This window comes from Felis catus, chromosome D2 (assembly GCF_018350175.1).
Source record: "Felis catus isolate Fca126 chromosome D2, F.catus_Fca126_mat1.0, whole genome shotgun sequence".
Classification (NCBI taxonomy): Eukaryota; Metazoa; Chordata; class Mammalia; order Carnivora; family Felidae; genus Felis; species Felis catus.
The window spans coordinates 33,494,976-33,515,489 of record NC_058378.1 but is presented as its reverse complement, the minus strand read 5'-3'; the positions used below and the strand labels follow the sequence as shown (position 1 = coordinate 33,515,489).

Here is a 20,514-nt window from a genome sequence, read left to right as displayed (position 1 = left end):
ACTTAGACATACACATAAATGTGCACAGCTATATGCACAACACATTTAAAAATTGATCACAGTATGTACTAATATGCACAGTATTTTATAATATACTTTTCATAAAATTATGAATATTCTTCTATTGCATATTAGATCTATATAATCATTTTTAACAGCTGCATAATAATCCATATAATATTAATTCTTAACTTGGCTAAAACCATTATCCATTACACTCGGGACTTTTTCCAATCAGCAATTATTTCATCTTTTGTTGCAAAGGCGGTAAATCTGGTTAAGGGCAGAAATTTAGACTTCAAAGTTCTAAGTCCTCTAATTCCTTGTTAAGTCTTTTCTTAGCTTTGACTGGAATTTTTTTATGGTTCAGTCCCCAAAACTAAAGGACTAGTTTGAATGACATAGCTCAATTACCAAAAGAGAACAGAAGGAAAAAAAGTAGACATATATACTCTTGAAAAATTACTGGTGAAGAGGAAGGTCTGAGATTTGAATTGGCACCTTTTCCAGGGGAGCCAGTTGCTGTTTGAGATCCTCTAATCTTTCAATAAGCTCCCTTTCCTTGTTTAACTGGTGCTGCTCGATGCACAGTGTGGTGTATAGCTGCTGGACGAGTGTCTTTACATCGTTCAGTGTTGCTGCATTTTCGTGGCTTAAGAGGTCTGAAAAAGAGGGGTTACATTGTTTTAAACGTATGCCTTAGCTGGAGAGTTGCTATTCCTAGGGCTATCAGACAATGATAAGAACAAGACAGAGTCATCCACTACAGGGATCCCACCATCGGTTTCTTTCAGTGTTCAATTGAAGGGAAGTGATAGTTCCTTTTAAAAAAATTTTTTTTTCAATGTTTATTTATTTTTGAGAGAAACAGAGTGTGAGCAGGGGAGGAACAGATAGAGAGGGAGACACAGAATCCAGAGCAGGCTCCAGGCCCCAAGCTGTCAGCAGAGAGCCCGATGCGGGGCTTGAGCCCACGTACTGAGAGGTCATGACCTGAACTGAAGTCGGACGTCCAACTGAGCCCCCTTTTTAAAACAGAGGTAACTACCAATCCTAGAAAGTAAGTTCATATTTGGGCAACTTGAAAATTTTGAAGCCAACATCTACCATTATATTCTTGGAAGTCAAAATGCTACAAATAAGGCTATAAATAATCATAATCTTCATTACATAAAAAATTTAAGGCAGTATATTAAAAACTAGTAGAGAGGTTCAGAATCAATCTCACTATTATGCTCATTAAAATGCTTATCTAGAATTTATCTGTGGTCTTGCCATTTCAATTGGTGATTTTCTTCCTGTTTAACACCTGAGGAAAAAATACACAGTATTTCAAATTTGCAAATACAAATGTATAAATAAAAATACAATTATCCTAAAAAGATTAGCCTCCATACACCTTCCCCACATACCAACTTTTATTTATTCCTGTTGGGAAAAGACACAGAATAGCAGTTTGGACTTCAATATCATGTTTTAGAGGGCATGAAGGTTTAGAGAATGATTAAAAGTGTAAAAGATTGAATTCTTTGATTCAATATCCTCTTCTATGAATAGCATGTGTTTCCAGAAATCTAAAAATTATGTTTTGAGAATATAATAAAAAATAAGCTATCTCAGCTGTCAAAGAATAAAAAAAAAAGAGACAAGGAATAAAACTTTTGTTTTAAAATCTTATTAGCCTTGGGGAGCCTGGGTGGCTCAGTCAGTTAAGTACCCAACTCTTGATTTCAGCTCAGGTCATGATCTCCTGGTTCGTGAGATCAAGCCCCATGTTGGGCTCTGTGCTGACAGTGCAGAGCCTGCTTGGGATTCTCTCTCTCCCCCTCTCTCTGTCTCTCCCCTGCTTGTCCGTGCACTCTCTCTCAAAATAAATAAATAAACTTAAAACAAAAGTTAAAATATTAAATAAATCTTATTAGCCTTAAATGTGACATTTGTTAGGTATAGCCATAAGGTCAGCCCTCTTCTAATTCAAAATAAACCACAGTCAAAATTAGTTGTGTATTTAAACTTTTTTCAAGGATGTCCGTGAGTACAGTTATCAAAAAATTCAATCAATGAAAAATTCAAATAAGGACAGCAAGTTGGATTACAGAAGAGCTGATACAGTAAAATGGGATATAGTACCTAGCACAGTTTCTTGCAACTTCAGTAAATGCGTGCTGAATTAATGGGAACAGACAAAAGCAAGAGCACTTTGAGTTCTAGAAGTCATCTATGTCAACAAGGTTTTCTTTGCATTGAAGTTGTAGCTCATGTTTGCATGTGGCTTTATACTTTCCAAAGTTACCAGAAGAGGAAGCTGTACTCTAGAAGGCAGTAACTTGTTTGGAATATCACAGTGAAGTGGTAGGATGTCTCCTGACTCCATAACTGGAACTGAGTTATAATCTTTCCACCATATAATAATATTTCTCCTGAAAGTGTGGTCCCCTTTCAAAAGACAATTCCTTAAGTAGTGATCAATTATCTATGGTTATTGAAATCTTTTCACATATATTATATCTCATATTATTCTCACAATAACAGGAGTAAACTTGGTACCCAAAATTTATAAATGAGGAACCTGAACCCCAAAGATAAGATTAACAAATGTTTTTGTGTAAGCTACTGATCTAGTCACTACAGAGGGAAAAAAAAATAAAATGTGAGGTGGCTGTTCTCCTTAATGAGGTCTAATAATAATATATATGAAATTGCAGAACTAGTAGGGAGTAGACAAAGATCTGAAGGGTAGTCCATTGGCTTTCCTATTTAACGCTCTTTCTTTTCCCATTTTTTTTTTTTAACATTTATTTATTTTTGGGACAGAGAGAGACAGAGCATGAACGGGGGAGGGGCAGAGAGAGAGGGAGACACAGAATCGGAAACAGGCTCCAGGCTCTGAGCCATCAGCCCAGAGCCTGACGCGGGGCTCGAACTCACGAGCTGCGAGATTGTGACCTGGCTGAAGTCGGACGCTTAACCGACTGCGCCACCCAGGCGCCCCTCTTTTCCCATTTTAACTTTCAATACTTTAAGTATTATGTGGGGAATAAGTTTAGGAATTCCCTGAGCTTGCAATGATGGGTTAACAAGGCTTAGGATGAAAGCATCCAAAATCAGGTAATCAGGCCCTCTCTCTCTGCCCCTCCCCCATTCATGCTTTGTCTCTCTCTGTCCCAAAAATAACTAAACGTTGAAAAAAAAAAATTAAAAAAAAAAAAAAAAGGGGGCGCCTGGGTGGCGCAGTCGGTTAAGCGTCTGACTTCAGCCAGGTCACAATCTCGCGGTCTGGGAGTTCGAGCCCCGCGTCAGGCTCTGGGCTGATGGCTCGGAGCCTGGAGCCTGATTCTGTGTCTCCCTCTCTCTCTGCCCCTCCCCCGTTCATGCTCTGTCTCTCTCTGTCCCAAAAATAAATAAACGTTGAAAAAAAAAATTCAAAATCAGGTAATCAAAGCTAGGTAATCAGGGTGGAAGCCCCCCCTCCCCCACCCCCCTCCAGCAACTTAGTAGGATAGCAGAAAGCTGCTTTCACAGGAGGGAAGGACCAGAATGGGTAAAGAGGTAAATAGGCTACAGACAGCAGCAGGGTGAAGTTTTTGCCCAGAGCGGAGATAATGGAGCTAATTAACAAAAGAAAGGTGCCTTGTTGACCCCGAGGTAGTAAGCTCTACCTGTCTTATCCCCTAGGCAAGCTAAGATAGACAGGCTGCACCTTATGCCTGCCTAAACAACCATCTGCCTGGTGCTGGGATTTTGTTTTGTATTGACCCAAACCCCTAACACTGCATATCTTCAAAACCCTCTTTCTCTCACACACAGGAGTTAATGTTCACAGTTTCATTGTCTCTTTGTGCATATCCATCATGCTTGTAAGCTTTCTGATCCTAATAAAAATGGAGCAAGGACCTTTATTCGGGGCTCTTGTCTCTTCCTGGACATTAGCCCCTTTCACATTTTAATTCTGCGTCTGCTCTCTTCCTGGACAAGAGAGAACTCCAGACCCCGAATCTATAACAGTAATGTATTTGCTTAGAAGTCCAAGGAAGGAAGGGAGGGAGGGAGGAAGGGAAAAAGGGAGGGGAGGAAGAAAAAAGGAAAGGAAGCAAGTAAGCAAAACTAAACAGAATCTCTTCCTTTTCCTAATGGAGCATGGACATGTTAACGATCAAACATATAGAGAAAATCATAACCTGAAAATCCATAAAATTGGAAATCAGGCTTGGAAATTGTTTTACAAAAAAGCAAGTCTCTATTAGAATATCATTCATTGAAAACCTGTTAGTTTAAAAATTAATATTTCTATTATGGTCTCTGCTGTGTAGAAAATTTATTTTTTGTATCAGTCTTTTCTTTTATGGCTTCTGGGTTTTCTGTTATAGTTAGAAAGCTTTTTCTCATTTCAAGGTTATAAAAATATTTCTCTTTTGATTGTCTTTCATTACTTTAAATATTTCTTTTTCTTCTTCAAAATCTAACTTTTTGATCCACATATTCTTTGACATAGTCTTCCACTTCCAAGTATTTTTCTTATATATACACTCAGAGACTTCCTAAGTGACACATTCAGGATTATTTGATGCTATAATATATACTACAGCAAAAGACGAAAACTACATAAAAGTCCATCAATAAGTTATAAAATAAGCAGTTAAGTAAATGATATACATTCATACAATGCAATACAAGTGCAATACAATGTGAAAAAGAATGAGGAATTTTTTATGTACTGGTATAGTAAGATTTTCAGAAAACACCATTGGGTGAGAAAAGCAGTTTGGTGGTTTTATACCTTGCCAATCTAGCTAACCTGGAATTATGTTTTCGAAAATACCCATCCCGGTATGTATGGTTCAGAGTTAGCATTAACCAAATGAGAAATTCAAGTAAGATTTTGGAAGGCGGAAGTGAGGCAGAAGCCATTAATGCTCTGAAGGCTGTAGTGGGTAGTAGTGAGAGGCAGATGCAGGTGCCTAGAGATGCTAGCTTGTGCTTGTTTTCCCATTCTCTGCCTCTAGCTCTTTTTTCTCAACTGCCACCTCTGTTGATGAATGGCACATCCAGGCCCACAACCAGACGCAGCCTTCTAGAGCTCTGCTGTCCAAAAGAGAAACCATGAGTCACATATAGCTATTTAAATTTAATTAAAATAAAATAAAATGTAAAATTCAGTTCTTTAGTCACACTAGCCACATTTCAAGGGTTCAATAACCACCTGTGACTAATGGCTACCATACTGGACAGTGCAGAAATGGAACATTTACATTATCACAGATAATGTATGTATCTGCCAGCACCGTCTTATGATTTCTCTATCAGTCCTCCTTTGCAGCTGATCCTAATAGTTAGACGCATTTGAATTTTCAGGTTCCTTGGCAAGCTTTGATTAATCTCTCTGTGCCATCACTTTAAAATTAGTGACTTTTCTCTGATCTTCCAAGCTCCCATTTTCACTCTTGCTTTTTTTCCATTGAAGTTTTTATTTAAATTCCAGTTAGTTAACATACAGTATAATATTAGTTTCAAGAGTACAATATAGTGACTCAACAATTCCATACATTACTCCCTGCTCATCACAAGTGCACTCCTTAATCTCCATCACCTGTTTAACCCATCCCCCCACACCCCCTCCCTTCTGGTAACCATCAGTTTGTTTTCTAACCGTCTGCTTCATGGTTTGCCTCCCTCTCTTTTCTCACTTTTTTTCCTCCTTTGCTCATTTGTTTTGTTTCTTAAATTCCATATACGAGTGATATCATACAGTATTTGTCTTTCTCTGACTTATTTCACTTAACATAATATTCTCTAGCTCCATACATGTGGTTAAAAATGGCAAGATTTCATTTTTTATGGCTAATATTCCTGCGTGTGTGTGTGTGTGTGTGTGTGTGTGTACCAACTCTGATCAGGCATCACTAAAGCCCCAATAAACTCAAGAGATTTGGCTTTGTTAGATTTTCTTGTCAGGAAGAATATGGTTCCAAGGTATTATCATGGTGGAGGAAAACATCAATCCCAAACCTTTGACCCTGAAAACTTTGCCCACATATTTGGAGATGAAATTATAAGAAGAGAGCAGATAAATCTGCTAATGGCTAAACAATACCACTTTTGGATGATGTGTGTATCCTTCACTAAAAATGCAATGAGGTGTTTATTAATGTTTCTGCACATGTCATCAGTGCCAGGAAGTTAAGGTACAGAAAGGCAAGGAGATGTGCAAATTACTGAGGATTAAAAGTCTTTTTAGCTACTAGAATGGTTTAAGAAGGACTTTGGCTATTTTAGTCTCTGGTCAGGTATTTGTTATTGTTTGTATTTGGTTTGCCTGCTCAACCATTTCCCTCAAATTATTTACATCATTAAGAGAGAAGCAAGGTTTCCAATATCCTTTGGAAGGATAAATGGGGAAAAGGGCTTAGTGGTGCCAATCAAAATGATTCTCCTTAGCACAACGTTCAACAACCAGTGATTTAGATTATATTCTCTTCCTTCCCAGTATTAAGTGGAAGGTAGTTAATTACAACTTCAACATGGACTGAGATAAAAGGCCTTTTGTGCTCCCTTTCCATATTCCTCCCTCCATTCCAGATTTAGATTAGGTTTTAAAATAATTTAATTGCTAAAACAGTTCCTCTTCTCATCCTGCAGCGGACAGAGGGCGATCCAGCCATACACAGCTCTGCTAACCAAGAGAATGCAATGGAGCCTGCAGTGAGCCTTACTGCCATGACCTGCCCCCTTGGTTCCGTCTCAGCTTTTTTCTGCCTCTTCCCTTTCTCATTTGGGGTTAGGTTCAACACTTAAGTATCCGTAATACTTACAGACTGTCGACCCCACATACACATTAAGTGGGCCTTTATTAGATCCTCTATCAATAAGCCCCCTATCCTCACTGCCTGATGGAAGTGTGTGAAGTTCAGGTTTACTGATTCACAGCATTCATACAGCATTTTTAGTTCTAAAGTGCTATCCGTCAACAGGGGAAAGAAAAATAGGAGAGGAATGTGAAAGTTACAGGGGTGCGGGGTGAGTAGAAAAAATTGTTTTAACACTTAAAAAACTGTCCTGGAAAAGTTTTCCTTCATTCCTTCTTTTAACTTTTATTAGATCTGTTCCATCTGCTCCCTGTGTTTATAAAATCCTAGTGCTCCTCATCGTCTGACACCTAAGCCCTAGTACTTGCAATTTCTTTTCTGTTTAGCCTTTTTAATAAAAAGGGTTCCAACATGGGGAAGAGGATTGTCTCATGTGGATGACTGCCAACCTTCTCTAATACAGAAATTCAAACTGCTCTCCTACTTGATGTAGCTGAAAACTAGTGGTGACTTAGATGCCAGCAATATCTTCCTCAGACAGGGAGAGAAGATTATACGGCGGAAACAAAATTAAAACCTATTTTATATATCATCAAAAGAAAAAAATGACTTTCTTTACCATGTTTTCTTAAGATCTTTTTAAAAATTTTAACTCTAATATAGTTAACATATAGTATTATATTTGTTTCAGGTGTACAATATAGTGATTCAACAATTCCATATATCACTCGGTCCTCATCACAAGTGTCCTTCCTTAATCTCCATCATCTATTTAACCCATCCCTCTCCCTCTCCCTCTGGTAACCATCAATTTGTTCTCCATAGTTAAGAGTCTTTTTCCTGGTTTGTCTCTCTTTTTTTGTCTTATTTCTTAAATTCCACATATAAGTGATATCATATGGTATGTGTCTTTCTCTGACTTATTTCACTTAGCAATACTCTCTAGCTCCATCTGCGTCATTGCAAACGGCAAGATTTCATTCTTTTTTTATGGCTGAATAATATTCTAGTGCATGTGTGCATGTATATATACACACACATACATATACATACATACATATATACATCTTTTTTATCCATTCATCTATCGATGGACACTTGGGCTGCTTCCATAGTTTGGCCATTGTATAAAATGCTGCTATAAACATATGGGTGCATATATCCCTTTGAATTAGTGCTTTTGTATTTTTTGGGTAAACACCCAGTAGCTCAATTACTGGATCATAGAGTACTTCTATTTTAAACATTCTGAGGAACTTCTATACTGTTTTCCATAGTGGCTGCTCCCGTTTGCATTTCCACCAAACAGCGCAAGAGGGCTCCTTTTTCTCTACAACCTGCCAACACTTGCTTATTGTGTTTTTGATTTTTACTATGTTTCAAAAGTTTGAGGAAAAGAGTTTATGGACTTAAAACAGTATTATTCAAGCTTCTGTGTGAAATGGTATCTAATGGCAAAATCTCTCATTGGCTAAGAACAGTGGTGAGAGAGCTTTGATGTATGAAAATATTTTAAATGTTGAAAAGATCTTTTAAAATTCTACACCAGTGCCGCTATTGAGCTTACGGAATTTCACTTCAATTTACAATTATTCCATGAATCATAGACTTTTGACCCTTGCAAACTTCATTTTTTAACTGACATCTAAGGAAGCTGGGCAGACTACTGAATTGATTCCCAGAGAATCAACTATAATTTCTTCCCCTTTCAGTTTCTACCTTTACTTTCCCTTATTCAACTTGGGAATAGCCTGATGTAAAACACTGTAACATTCATTTCCGCTTTATTTTTTTTAAGTTTATTTATTTTGAGAGAGAGAGAGACAGAGAGATAGAGAGAGAGAGAGAGAGACAGAGAGAGAGAGAGAGACAGAGAGAATGTGAGCAGGGGAGGGACATAGAGAGAAGGGAAGGGAGAGAATCCCAAGGAGGCTCTGTGCTGCCAGTGCAGAGCCTGATATGGGGCTCAATCTCATGAATGTGAGATCATGACCTGAGCTGGGATCAAGAGTCAGATGCTTAACCAACTAAGCCACTCAGGCTCCCCTCATTTCTGCTTTAAAAACAGCATTAGACAAGATGGTTACAATTAGTCATTGATTAAAAGTCTCTAGTTTTTGACAACATAATATGTGGAAGCTTATTTTCCTGCTTATTATACTTTACATAAGGATATATTAGTCAACTTTAAAATTTTTACTAATACAAAATAGAAAATCTAAATAGAATGAGCTCTCACATACACCAAATTCTCCTCAGTATAATGCTCTCAAGACCTATCCAAGTTGTTTCCTTCTTTTTCAGAGCTAAATAATATTCCATTATATGTATAAACCACATCTTTTTAATCATTCATCTGTGGACAATCAGGTTGTTTCCACATCTTCACTAACGTGAATAATGCTGCAGTGAACATGGGAGTGCAGATACCTCTTTAAGATCCTGATTTCATTTCCTTTGGTTATATACCCAAAAGTGGGATTGCTGGATCATACAGTATTCTACATCAGTCAAAGGGTACCAAAATTCCAATGGTAAGATGAGTAAATTTTGGGGATCTGTTGTATAGCATGGTGACCATAGTTAACAATATTATATTGTATACTTGAAATTTGCTGAGAAAGCAGACCTTAAGTGTTGTTACCACACATGCACACACACACACGTAATTATGTGAGGTGATGGAGGTGTTCACTAATCCTATTGTGGTAATCATTTTGTAACATTAAAGTGTATCAATTCATTACACTGTACCCTTAAACTTAGGATGCTGTATGTCAATTTTATGCTAATAAGGCTGGAAAAGAAAGAGCAAATTTAAAGAACAAAAAAAACTGAGTAAAATAAGCCTGTACCTCTGTTATCTTAAGGGGAACTTCTAGTCCAAAAATCAAAGAAGAAAGAAGAAAAACATATTAGCTTGGCTAATATATAGCTAACAATCCCTGGTCTACGTGTTCAATTATTCCAATGTAATAACTGGCTTAGTAATGTCTTACTATTTACAGGAAACTTTTCCCACTCTTGCTGTATTTACTGTACTTTTTCTAAACTAGTTCCATTTCAACTAGTTTGCACACAGAAAATAATCTGGCTTCTGAACAAACAAAATGCTACCAACTTGATTCACTTATTTCACTCAACATAGTATGACTATCTGAGTCAATGGAGGATACAAAATCACAGTCCTTCTGTCTGAGCATTAATAAAGAAGAGTTCAGACAACAGATTAGTCACTTCTGGTTGGCTGGGATTTAGAGAAATAAAGAACATTAAGAATAGGATCATTAAAGCCTTCATGGAAGAGCTGACCTTGATGATTTTGACATGGGGAAATAGGAGGTTACAAAGAGAGAAAAAAGGCACCGTAGAGAAAGTAAACACTGAGATGGCAAAAAACAAGGCACAGTTCAGGAAACAGCAAAGGATTAGAGGGTGGAGGAAAAGTAGGTAACATGTTAAGAGAGATAGAGGAAAACTTAAAAAAATTTTTTTAATGTTTATTTTTGAGAGAGAGAGAGTGTGAGCGGGGCAGAGAGAGAGAGAGAGAGACAGAGAGAGAGAGAGAGAGAGAGACAGAGAGAGAGAGAGAGAGAGAGAGAGAGACAGAGAGAGAGAGAAAGAGAAAGAGAGAGAAAGAGAGAGAAAGACACAGAATCACAGAATCTGAAGAGGCTCCAGGCTCTGAGTTGTCAGCACAGAGCCCGACGCGGGGCTCAAAGTCACAAGCCGTGAGATCATAACCTAAGCCGAAGTCAGACGCTTAACCAACTGAGCCACCCCGGCGCCCCTAGAGGAAAACTTTTAAAGTAGATGTGGACCAGATTTTGGAGGCATTCAATGTTTAGGCTTTCACTGAGAATATTTTCTACATTAGACACAATTCTCAAAAGCAGAATTACAAAGAAGGGATGCCCTAGAAGGCTGGTGGAGAGGGTGGCGGTAATGGAAGGGGCATTAACAACATCAGTAAGTAATAATAAAGATCAAGGGCAGAGACAGAAAAGTGACAGAAAAAGACACATATCAAATGCTATTTTAGAGGCCTATTTAGCATCAGTACTGTGCAGAAGCCATACTGGGAGCCTGGGATAAAAAGAAAAATCAGTAATACTGACTGCTTTATTTAAATTTTTGATATTTTGTTCATCATGGGGTTTTGGCATTAACTTTGGTTTTTTAAAATAGTTCATTAAAGTATTATTTATCTTGATTACTGGGGTTTTTTTGGGGGGGCACCCTCTTAAAATCTGCACCTGAGGCAAATATCATACTTTTGATTATTTAAATTTTTTTTTAATGTTTATTCATTTTTGAGAAACAGAGAGAGGCAGAGCATGAGGTGGGTAGGAACAGAGAGAGAGGGAGATACAGAATCCGAAGCAGGCTCCAGACTCTGAGCTGTCAAAACAGCCCAACGTGGGGCTCAAACTCACAAACCATGAGATCATGACCTGAGCTGAAGTCAGACACTTAACCGACTAAGCCACCCAGTCATCCTTGTATATCACACTTTTTATATGAAAGCATATACGTGTCAGAAGTTCCTAAGGACTATTATAATACAATATAATTGACTTTTGCACTGCTTACCTTGAGCCAAAAAAAAAAAAAAAAAGATTAATTCATTCCTGTTATAAATGTTAAGAGGACAGGGAAGTCCATAATTTATTTTTAAAAAGATTCCCCTGTGATGTTATTAAAATAATATGACTTTTAGCCTGTTTGGAGGGAAGGAGCTTAAGTTACACAGAACATTCATTTATGTGAAACATTCATTTATGTGAAGCATTTATATCCAATAATAAAGCATTCTGGTGCCTAGGTAGAATCTAAGTTTTCATCACTGTACTAGCCAGGTATTCAAGCATGAGACACTCAATGAGCTCTTCAACTGAAACAGAGTCTACCTGGATGTAAGACTTTTCAGTGTTCTTTGAATATTGTCTGCTTCTCAAGGTCATCCAGGGAAGAATAAAGTTCTTTCCAAAAGCCCTCCCACATTTCTCTGATCTTATCAAGGTTACTTTTTACCTCTCTTTGGCGGTCGTACATGATATGTTAAGTCATTAATGACCAGCTTAAAGTCATCAAGGAGTAGGAGGTCTATTCCTGTTGAGGCAGCAACTCGAACGCCATCTGTAAAAAAAAATTTAAGTGTGAAAATTTAAACTCGTCATATATCCCTAATTGTTTGAGAATGATCAAGAAAAAGCAATCCTCAAAATCAATTTTAAAAATTATATCTTCTCTTTTAAATTCTAGTTCATTTTTGCCTCATCCCCAAATTCTATGCTAAACAAAGCTTATATTATCTGAGGCTTTTTGCTTTCATGATCTCAAGTCTATGAAGATTTAATGATACACTTTTCTGCCAAAACTTTATCAACAAGTAAAATAATTACATAGATCTATCGGTGTCAGTTGGAAATCTCGGGTCATGGGAGAGCGGCATGGATGTCATACATCTATCCATGATGGAAGTTGGTGGAGTAAAAAAAAAAAAAACAAAAAAAAACACAATGCTTTCTAATGTATGGTACTTTTCAGGATAATTACTGATTCGTCACCAATAATTTGGTAGGGACAGATGTTAGCAAAGTACACCATACTGGTCTACCAGTTATATAAGTTATATAAGATGAAAATTAAGTATATTTAAACTACTTACAGCATAGAAATGTGGCAAGTTGTTGACAACTGGTAAACCCAAGGGTAAATGGGTACTTCCAATATAGTCTTTTAAGCTTTCTGTAGGTTTAAAATTTTTCAAAGAATGGGAAAAAATGTAAGGCACTTAAATAAATAGGACAGATGCATGTCAAATGGGAATTTTTTAGTGCCTTATTTTACATTCTTTTCCAGTCACATATGTCTCTATTTTACCAACTATGTGAAAGACGGAACAAGATCTAAAAAGAAGTCCTATTATTTCATATCTCCAGAGATGAGGGCTCAACCACTAGAAAAATTTATTTTATGCCTAAGGTAATGATAAAAGGTTTCAATAACATAAAATGTGATCGACTGCTCCTCTTTGCCCATGGCATTGTATGTGAGGTGCTTCTGAATGAGGCTTTTTGTGTATATTCAGTTCCTAAAACTGAACAGTTATATTCTGAGAACTGAGACAGAAATCACAGTCTCTCCTGACATTTGCTAAGCAAAAAAATGTGTCCTAAAGTTAAGAGTATGGGATTCTTTTGCAGTGGTATATGTGTGTGTATGTGTGCATACACACGTGTGTGTGTGTGTGTGTGTGTGTGTGTGTGTGTGTGTGTGTGTGTGTGTAAGAGTATAGAAGCATTCTGGGGTGAAATGACAGGTGGGTGAGAATTGACAATGAATGTGACTATACCTGGTGAGTAGATTGCAACTCTGTCAATTCCCCGATCCTCTTCCTGAAGTTGTCGTAAAAACACACCGACTGAGTCTGAAATAGGTTTGAGTGTGAACTGGCAACGTTCACGCCGGGATGGTAGCCTCACAGATATCACAGGTAACCCATTTTGATACACCACTGTCACATCTGAATGAAAAAGATCCATAATCATACGATAATTAGATTTCATTATAAGTTAAAGCTACAATATTACTATTCTTACATAGGGTCTATTATTATTAACATGGTTTAAAATGTTTTCAAAGGTTTAAGAATATGCCCTTTAGCTTTAGTTGGAGGTTATTCTGGGAACTGGCTTATGGAAGATCAATCATACAGATCACACAATTCACTGTTCAGAGAAAAGAAAGCATGCAAAGGATTATCTTCTAAGTAGGTCAGGGAGAGGCTTTCCCAGGAATTTGAGGTAAAGATTTTGGTACTGGTAAATATAAACTCTAGTTCTACTGAGGAAGATTTTACTAAGTAGCCAGAGATTGCTGGGCCAGACTCCATAACCTTTAGGAGGTGGCTCTGAGGAGCCACAGTTTTCAAGAACCCCTGGAGAATAATATGTGAAAATACACTAATAAGTGAGACTCTTACTCAAGGAAAGTCACTTCATATTTATAGTACAATTATTATATCCAAGGTGTTTGATAAGTAAGTATTCTCTTACGTAATATGAACGTATTATGATAGAAACAAAACAATTCTTTTTATGTTCTCTTAAACATTGTCCTGAGACTAGTTATAAGCCACAACGTAACTGTTTGGGATTTTCTAACAAAAAGTTATTAAGGGAAACATTATCATAAGCTATAAAACTGAAAGAATTCCCATTTCCTTATCTTTTTCATCAATAGTCTTGATTTACTGAGTCTTAGTCACTAAAACAAATGTCAGACTCTTTTGAAATAATTTTCAAATGAAATTTATAAAGAAATAAATTTTGAAACAATTTTTTACATAAGCAACCAAGCATTTAAAGATAAGTTAGCACTAGCCTGTGAAGAAAAACAGGCTTTGGAGGCAAATCTGGGATGGAATCCTGGCTTTATAACTTTGGGCATGTTATGTAACTTCTCTGAGCCTTGCTTTCTTGACGTATAACATGGATTCAATTCCTAACTGATGGAATTGTTGTGAGGAATAAATAAAATAAACCATTTAAAACACTTAGCACACTGCTTGATAATGTTTATTAGCTTTTTTTTTAACGTTTTTTTTTATTTTTTTATTTTTTTTATTTTTGGGACAGAGAGAGACAGAGCATGAACGGGGGAGGGGCAGAGAGAGAGGGAGACACAGAATCGGAAACAGGCTCCAGGCTCTGAGCCATCAGCCCAGAGCCTGACGCGGGGCTCGAACTCCCAGACCGCGAGATCGTGACCTGGCTGAAGTCGGACGCTCAACCGACTGCACCACCCAGGCGCCCCTTATTAGCTTTTTTTTAAGAATCCAAAGATACATTCTATAATGTTGCTAAGGATTCATACCCCTCAATATTGAAGAGTTGAGAGGAAATGTTTTTAGGTTAATATTCTGGAGATGCCAAACGCATCACACTTGGCAATGTTGTAATTATTTACATCTTATTTCCTTGCCTATTCTAGCCACTTACAAGGCTTGCAGTATACACAACAGCATCACACTACATTCTTTCAGTACTTAAATTTTAAAAGTAACCCTGACTGAAACAGAGTTTGTAAATACCAAAATATACTTTTATTTTAAATGGACATTTGATGAGTTTTGGCACAATAATCAAGATAAAGAGCATTTTCATTACTTCCCCAAATTCCCCTATTCCCCATCCCAGTAAATCCTTAGGCAACCACTGATTCAATTTTTGTCACTACAGATTATATTTAGTTTTTCTGGAGTTTTATATTACTGGAATCATATAGTACAGACTCTTTTGTATCTGACTTCTCTCAGTATAGTGATTTTGAGATTAACCCACATTGTTGCATGCATTGGTAGTTTATTTTTATTGCTAATATTTCACTGTATGGATACACCATAATTTATGCATTTTCCTGCTGATTGACATTTGGACTGCTTTCCAGTCTTTGGCCACTATGAGTAAAGTAGCCACTTTTAAGTCTTTGTGGAGATATATGTCTTTGTTCTATACCTTTTCTCATCCTTATAACCTATCTGTGTCTTTACATTTAAAGTGGGTTTTCTACAGACAGCATATAGTTGGGTCTTGCTGTTTTGTCTAATCTGACAATCTCAGCCTTTTAATTAAAGCGTGTATATTATTTACATTTAATAAATTATAAATGTATATAAATATACTTGTGTATAAGTCTTGCTACTTACTTTATTGACCCAAACTGTTCTTTCTTCTACTTTTTCTTTATTCTTGCTCTCTTTTAGATTAACTATTTTTAAATTTTTTTTTTCAACATTTATTTATTTTTGGGACAGAGAGAGACAGAGCATGAACGGGGGAGGGGCAGAGAGAGAGGGAGACACAGAATCGGAAACAGGCTCCAGGCTCTGAGCCATCACGGGGCTCGAACTCACGGACCGCGAGATCGTGACCTGGCTGAAGTCGGACGCTTAACCGACTGCACCACCCAGGCGCCCCTAGATTAACTATTTTTTTAATAAGGCAACCTTTTGTAAAAAATATTTACATATATTTTTTATTTTAAAGAGAGAGAGCACTAGCAGGGGAGAGGCACAGAGGGGGAGAGAAAGAGAGAATCCCAAGCAGGCTCCTGGCTCAGCATGGAGACGGACTCAGGGCTTGATCCTAGGATGCTGGGATCATGACTTGAGCCAAAATTGAGTTGGATGCTCAATTGATAGAGCTACACAGGTGCCCCTAGATAAACTAATTTTTTAATGTTTATTTATTTTTGTGAGAGAGAGAAAGAGAGAGGGAGAGAGAGAGTGTGTGAATGGGGTAGGTGAAGGGAGAGGGGGACAGAGGATCTGAAGCAGGCTTTGTGCTGACAGCAGAGAGTCTGACACAGGGCTCAAACTCACGAACCATGAGATCATGACCTGAGCCAAAGTCGGATGCTTAATCAACTGAGCCACCGAGGTGCCTTAGGTTAACTATTTTTATGATTACATTTAATCTCTACTATTGACTAATTGACTATGTCTTTTTATGTTTCTAGGGGTTTCCCTATGGTAAGTGTTGACAAACTTTTTCTGTAAAAGGCTAGATATTAAATATTTTAGATTTTATGGACCATAAAGATCTCTGTTGCAACTACAGACTGCACTGTGGGGCAGAAGCAGCCACTGGCAGTAGATAAACAAATGAGCATGGCTGTGTTCCAATAAACTTTATTTATAAAAATATGCAGTAGCCTGGATTTGGACTATTAGGCTTCCTGAACCTTGCTAATGGGTTTACAGTATACATCTTTAACCTATTACAGTTGACCTTTACGTAATACATCACTTTAGGTATAGTGTAGAGTATCTCAAGACCAATACACTTCCACTCCCTTTGCTTTGTGCTATTGTCCTCATATATTTTATTACTACATGCTATAAACCATACATCATTTTTACTTCAACAACTAACTACATTTTAAAGAAATCTTTTTATTTTTTATGTTAATCTGTTTTGTCTCTTAAAGTCCTCATATGAGTGAAGTCATATGATTTTTCTCTTCATCTGACTAATTCCACTTAGCATAATACTCTCCAATTCCATCCACATAGTTGCAAATGGCAAGGTTTCATTCTTTTTGATTGCTGAGTAATGCTCCATTACATATGTGTGTATGTGTGTGTGTGTGTGTGTGTGTGTAATGGAGTAATGCTCCATTACATATGTGTGTGTGTGTGTGTGTGTGTGTGTGGAGTAATGCTCCATTACATATGTGTGTATGTGTGTGTGTGTGTGTGTGTATATACACACACACATATATATACACACACACATACAGAAATATATATATACATATACAGAAGATGTGGTACATGTATGTATATGTGTATGTATATGTATGTGTACACACATACATATATATACATATACATATATGTATATATACAATCTTTTTGATTGCTGAGTAATATTCCATTGTGTATGTGTGTGTATGTATGTATGTATGTATATATATAGGTATACACATACATATATACGTATACGCATACATATATACGTATATATACATATACGTATATATGTATACACATACATATATATACACACATATACATACATACATACACACTACATCTTCTGTGTGTATATATATATATATATATATTCTTCTGTATATATATATATATATATATATATATACACATACACATATACATACATACATACATATATACCACATCTTTTTTTTTTTTTTTTTAATTTTTTTTTTTTAACGTTTATTTATTTTGGGGACAGAGAGAGACAGAGCATGAACGGGGGAGGGGCAGAGAGAGAGGGAGACACAGAATCGGAAATAGGCTCCAGGCTCTGAGCCATCAGCCCAGAGCCCGACGCGGGGCTCGAACTCACGGACCGCAAGATCGTGACCTGGCTGAAGTCGGACGCTTAACCGACTGCGCCACCCAGGCGCCCCTATACCACATCTTCTTTATCCATTCATCCATTGATGGACATTTGGGCTCTGAAAAAGTTTATTTTACCTTCATTAAAAAGAAATGTTTATTTATTTTTGAGACAGAGCACAAGCAGGGGAAGGGCAGAGAGAGAGAGAGAGAGAGAGAGAGAGAGAGAGAGAGAGAGGGAGAGGGAGGGAGGGAGACAGACACAGAATCTGAAGCAGGCTCCAGGCACTGAGCTGTCTGCACAGAGCCTGATGTGGGGCTTAAACCCACGAACCATGAGAGCATGACCTGAGCTGAAGTCGGACGCTCAACCGACTGAGCCACGCAGGCCTCCCAGCCTTCATTTTTGAAGAACACTTTGCTTTGTAAAAAATTCTAGGTAGACAGATTTCTTTTTCCTTTTAGCACTCTAAAGAACTTATGTCTTCTGCTTTGCATATACTATAAGTTAATGTATACTATTATCTTTGTTCCTCTGTACATAATATGTCTTTTGCCCAATGGCTGCTCTTAATATTTTCTCTTTATCGTTGGTTTTCAACAGTTTGATTATAATTTTCCATTCTATGGTTTTGTAAGTATTCTGCTTGGGAGCTGCTAAATTTCTCACATCTGTGAGCTCATAGTTTTAATCAAATTTGGAAACTTTTTTGCCATTACTCAAATATTTTTTCTGGCTCTTACCCTTCTCCTTCTGGATTCCTATAATTATACCTATATTAGACTATGCAATATAGTCTCACAGGGCACTGAGGATCCCTTCATTATATTCCAGGGGTTTTTTTTTTCCTCCTTCATTTTGGATAGTTTTAACTGCTACACACTTCAGTGTCATTGATATTTTCTTCTATAATGGCTAATCTGTTAATTTCATCTATATTGCTTTGCATCTCACATTTTTTTCATCTCTGGGAGTTACATCTGTTTACTTTTATATCTTCTATTCTTCCTCATATTATGCTTGCTTTCCTTTTCCTCCCTGAATATAATGATCACATTTATAATAACTTTTAAAATCCTTGTCTGTTAATTGCACCATCTCTGTCATTTCTAGATCTGTTTCTGTTGACGAATTTTTCTTGTCTTTTTCCCCCTGCTTTTTCATTACCTAGTCATTTTTGATGAGGTTAGACATTGTTGACTTTCACATTACTGAGTGCTGGATTCTGTTGTATAGTTATTTGCATATTATATTGATCTTTTCAAGTCTTTTAGAAAGGTTCTTAGCACAGACCTAGAGATTCTTTTGTTATATGGCCAATTTGGCCCTACTTGTAAGGTATGTTCTTCTGGGAGTCTACAATGAATGTTCATATATTCAATGATGTCTCTTCTCTGGCTGGAGGGAAGTCAAATGATTTCTGGCCCTGTATGAGCACTAAGAAGTAGTCATTTTCAGTTTCTGGTAATTGTTATTGGAAGTTATTCTAGCCTGCTCTTGTCATTCAGAATTTAGAAAGCCTCATGTTGTGAGCTGAGGTGATATAGGGTCAGTCCAACTTGTTTTTCTTCTCTCAGAGATCAGTCTTGTCCTTAGTGTTCAATATCTAAAAACAATTATTTTACATATTTTGTCCATTGTTCTAGTTGTTGACAGCAGGGCAGCAATTCCCATAGCAGTTAATCCTTTGTGGATACATAATTTGAATTTTTACATAAAAATTTAAAAGACAGAAATCTCTACTTCTTTAATTCTTCAAAAGTGTAATCTATATTTCCTAAGGAAGAAGAGGCCAAAAATAGTAATGTGAACTTAGTACATATTAAGTACTATCTCAAGTTTTTAATGTCTAAAGATATTTGAACAATTTTCTTTCTCATTTCTAAAAGAATCCTTAGCAATCCCCCATTTACATGAGTATCTCTCTTCTTCTATAGGCCATAAAGATGATGGCATCATAAAATTCAGTGACTAACTTGTTTACCTGTTTCCCTCCCCTCCATCATCTTTTTCCTATAGTGAAAAACTATTCAGCCACAGATTTCAAGAAGCAGACAGAGTTAAATTTAAATAAAAGATGTGAATCTTAAACACAAAAGCATGGAAGATTTCACTAAACATCAGTTTCACAGGTAAGTGCTTAGGGGTTACTGTTTTAAAATAACTGAGATAAAGTCAACAGAGAAAATTAAGGTCTTTCTCAGTCACTTTAACTTTTTACACTAAAGATCATGAGGCCTTTCAAAGGAGTGAAATATGAAAGCTTTGAGAAACTCTGCACGAAATCGCACATTTCAGAACTGACAAACCTTCATTTTAATACTGCTTTTGAAATGTATCCCCAGGTCTTCTGCTTTCCCCACACACTAGATTGTAATGTAAATGTCAGATCTCTCGGTTTGCAACCAAAGAACAATTGCCAAAGTTCCTCAAGTTTAACAATATGTAAAATAGTTGCTGGCGGTAGTAAAGTCACAATGGGTATTTACAAGCTAATGACAGTTGTCAGCTATTATTCTCTAGAGACAAATATTCTTTTTAAGTGTAAATTGCATCAGGTGGTTTGGTTGGGTTCATTTTTAATCTTTTGTTTTGATTTCCATTTCAATAAGAAAAGAAATAATCTATTTCTAGCACAGTGTACTTCAAAGAAACTCAGGAATTATGGGTCGACCAATATGATTACTGAGAAACAGAACATGACAACAGATTTAGGCATAAAAACAAAAGGGCAAAGGATTTTCCAGACGAAAAAGAGAAGCGCAAGGACAACAGACATTTGGGGTTGAAGAAGGAATACATTAAAAAAAAAAAAAAGGTCTTTGGGGCATCAGGTA

At 36.9% G+C, this 20,514-nt stretch overlaps 1 protein-coding gene across 7 annotated transcripts in view; it reads right to left on the bottom strand.

Annotated features, from left to right (window-relative positions):
* Window positions 1–20,514, bottom strand: part of MCU (mitochondrial calcium uniporter) — a 201,092-nt gene that overhangs the window by 10,875 nt on the left and 169,703 nt on the right. For all 7 annotated transcript variants that reach the window (XM_023240544.2, XM_045040130.1, XM_045040134.1 and 4 more), the window contains 3 exons: window positions 13,162–13,332; window positions 11,838–11,942; window positions 502–662 (listed from right to left, as the gene is read on the bottom strand). In XM_023240544.2, the coding sequence (XP_023096312.1) occupies window positions 502–662; window positions 11,838–11,942; window positions 13,162–13,332 (437 nt within the window). The remainder of the gene's footprint in view (window positions 1–501; window positions 663–11,837; window positions 11,943–13,161; window positions 13,333–20,514) is intronic.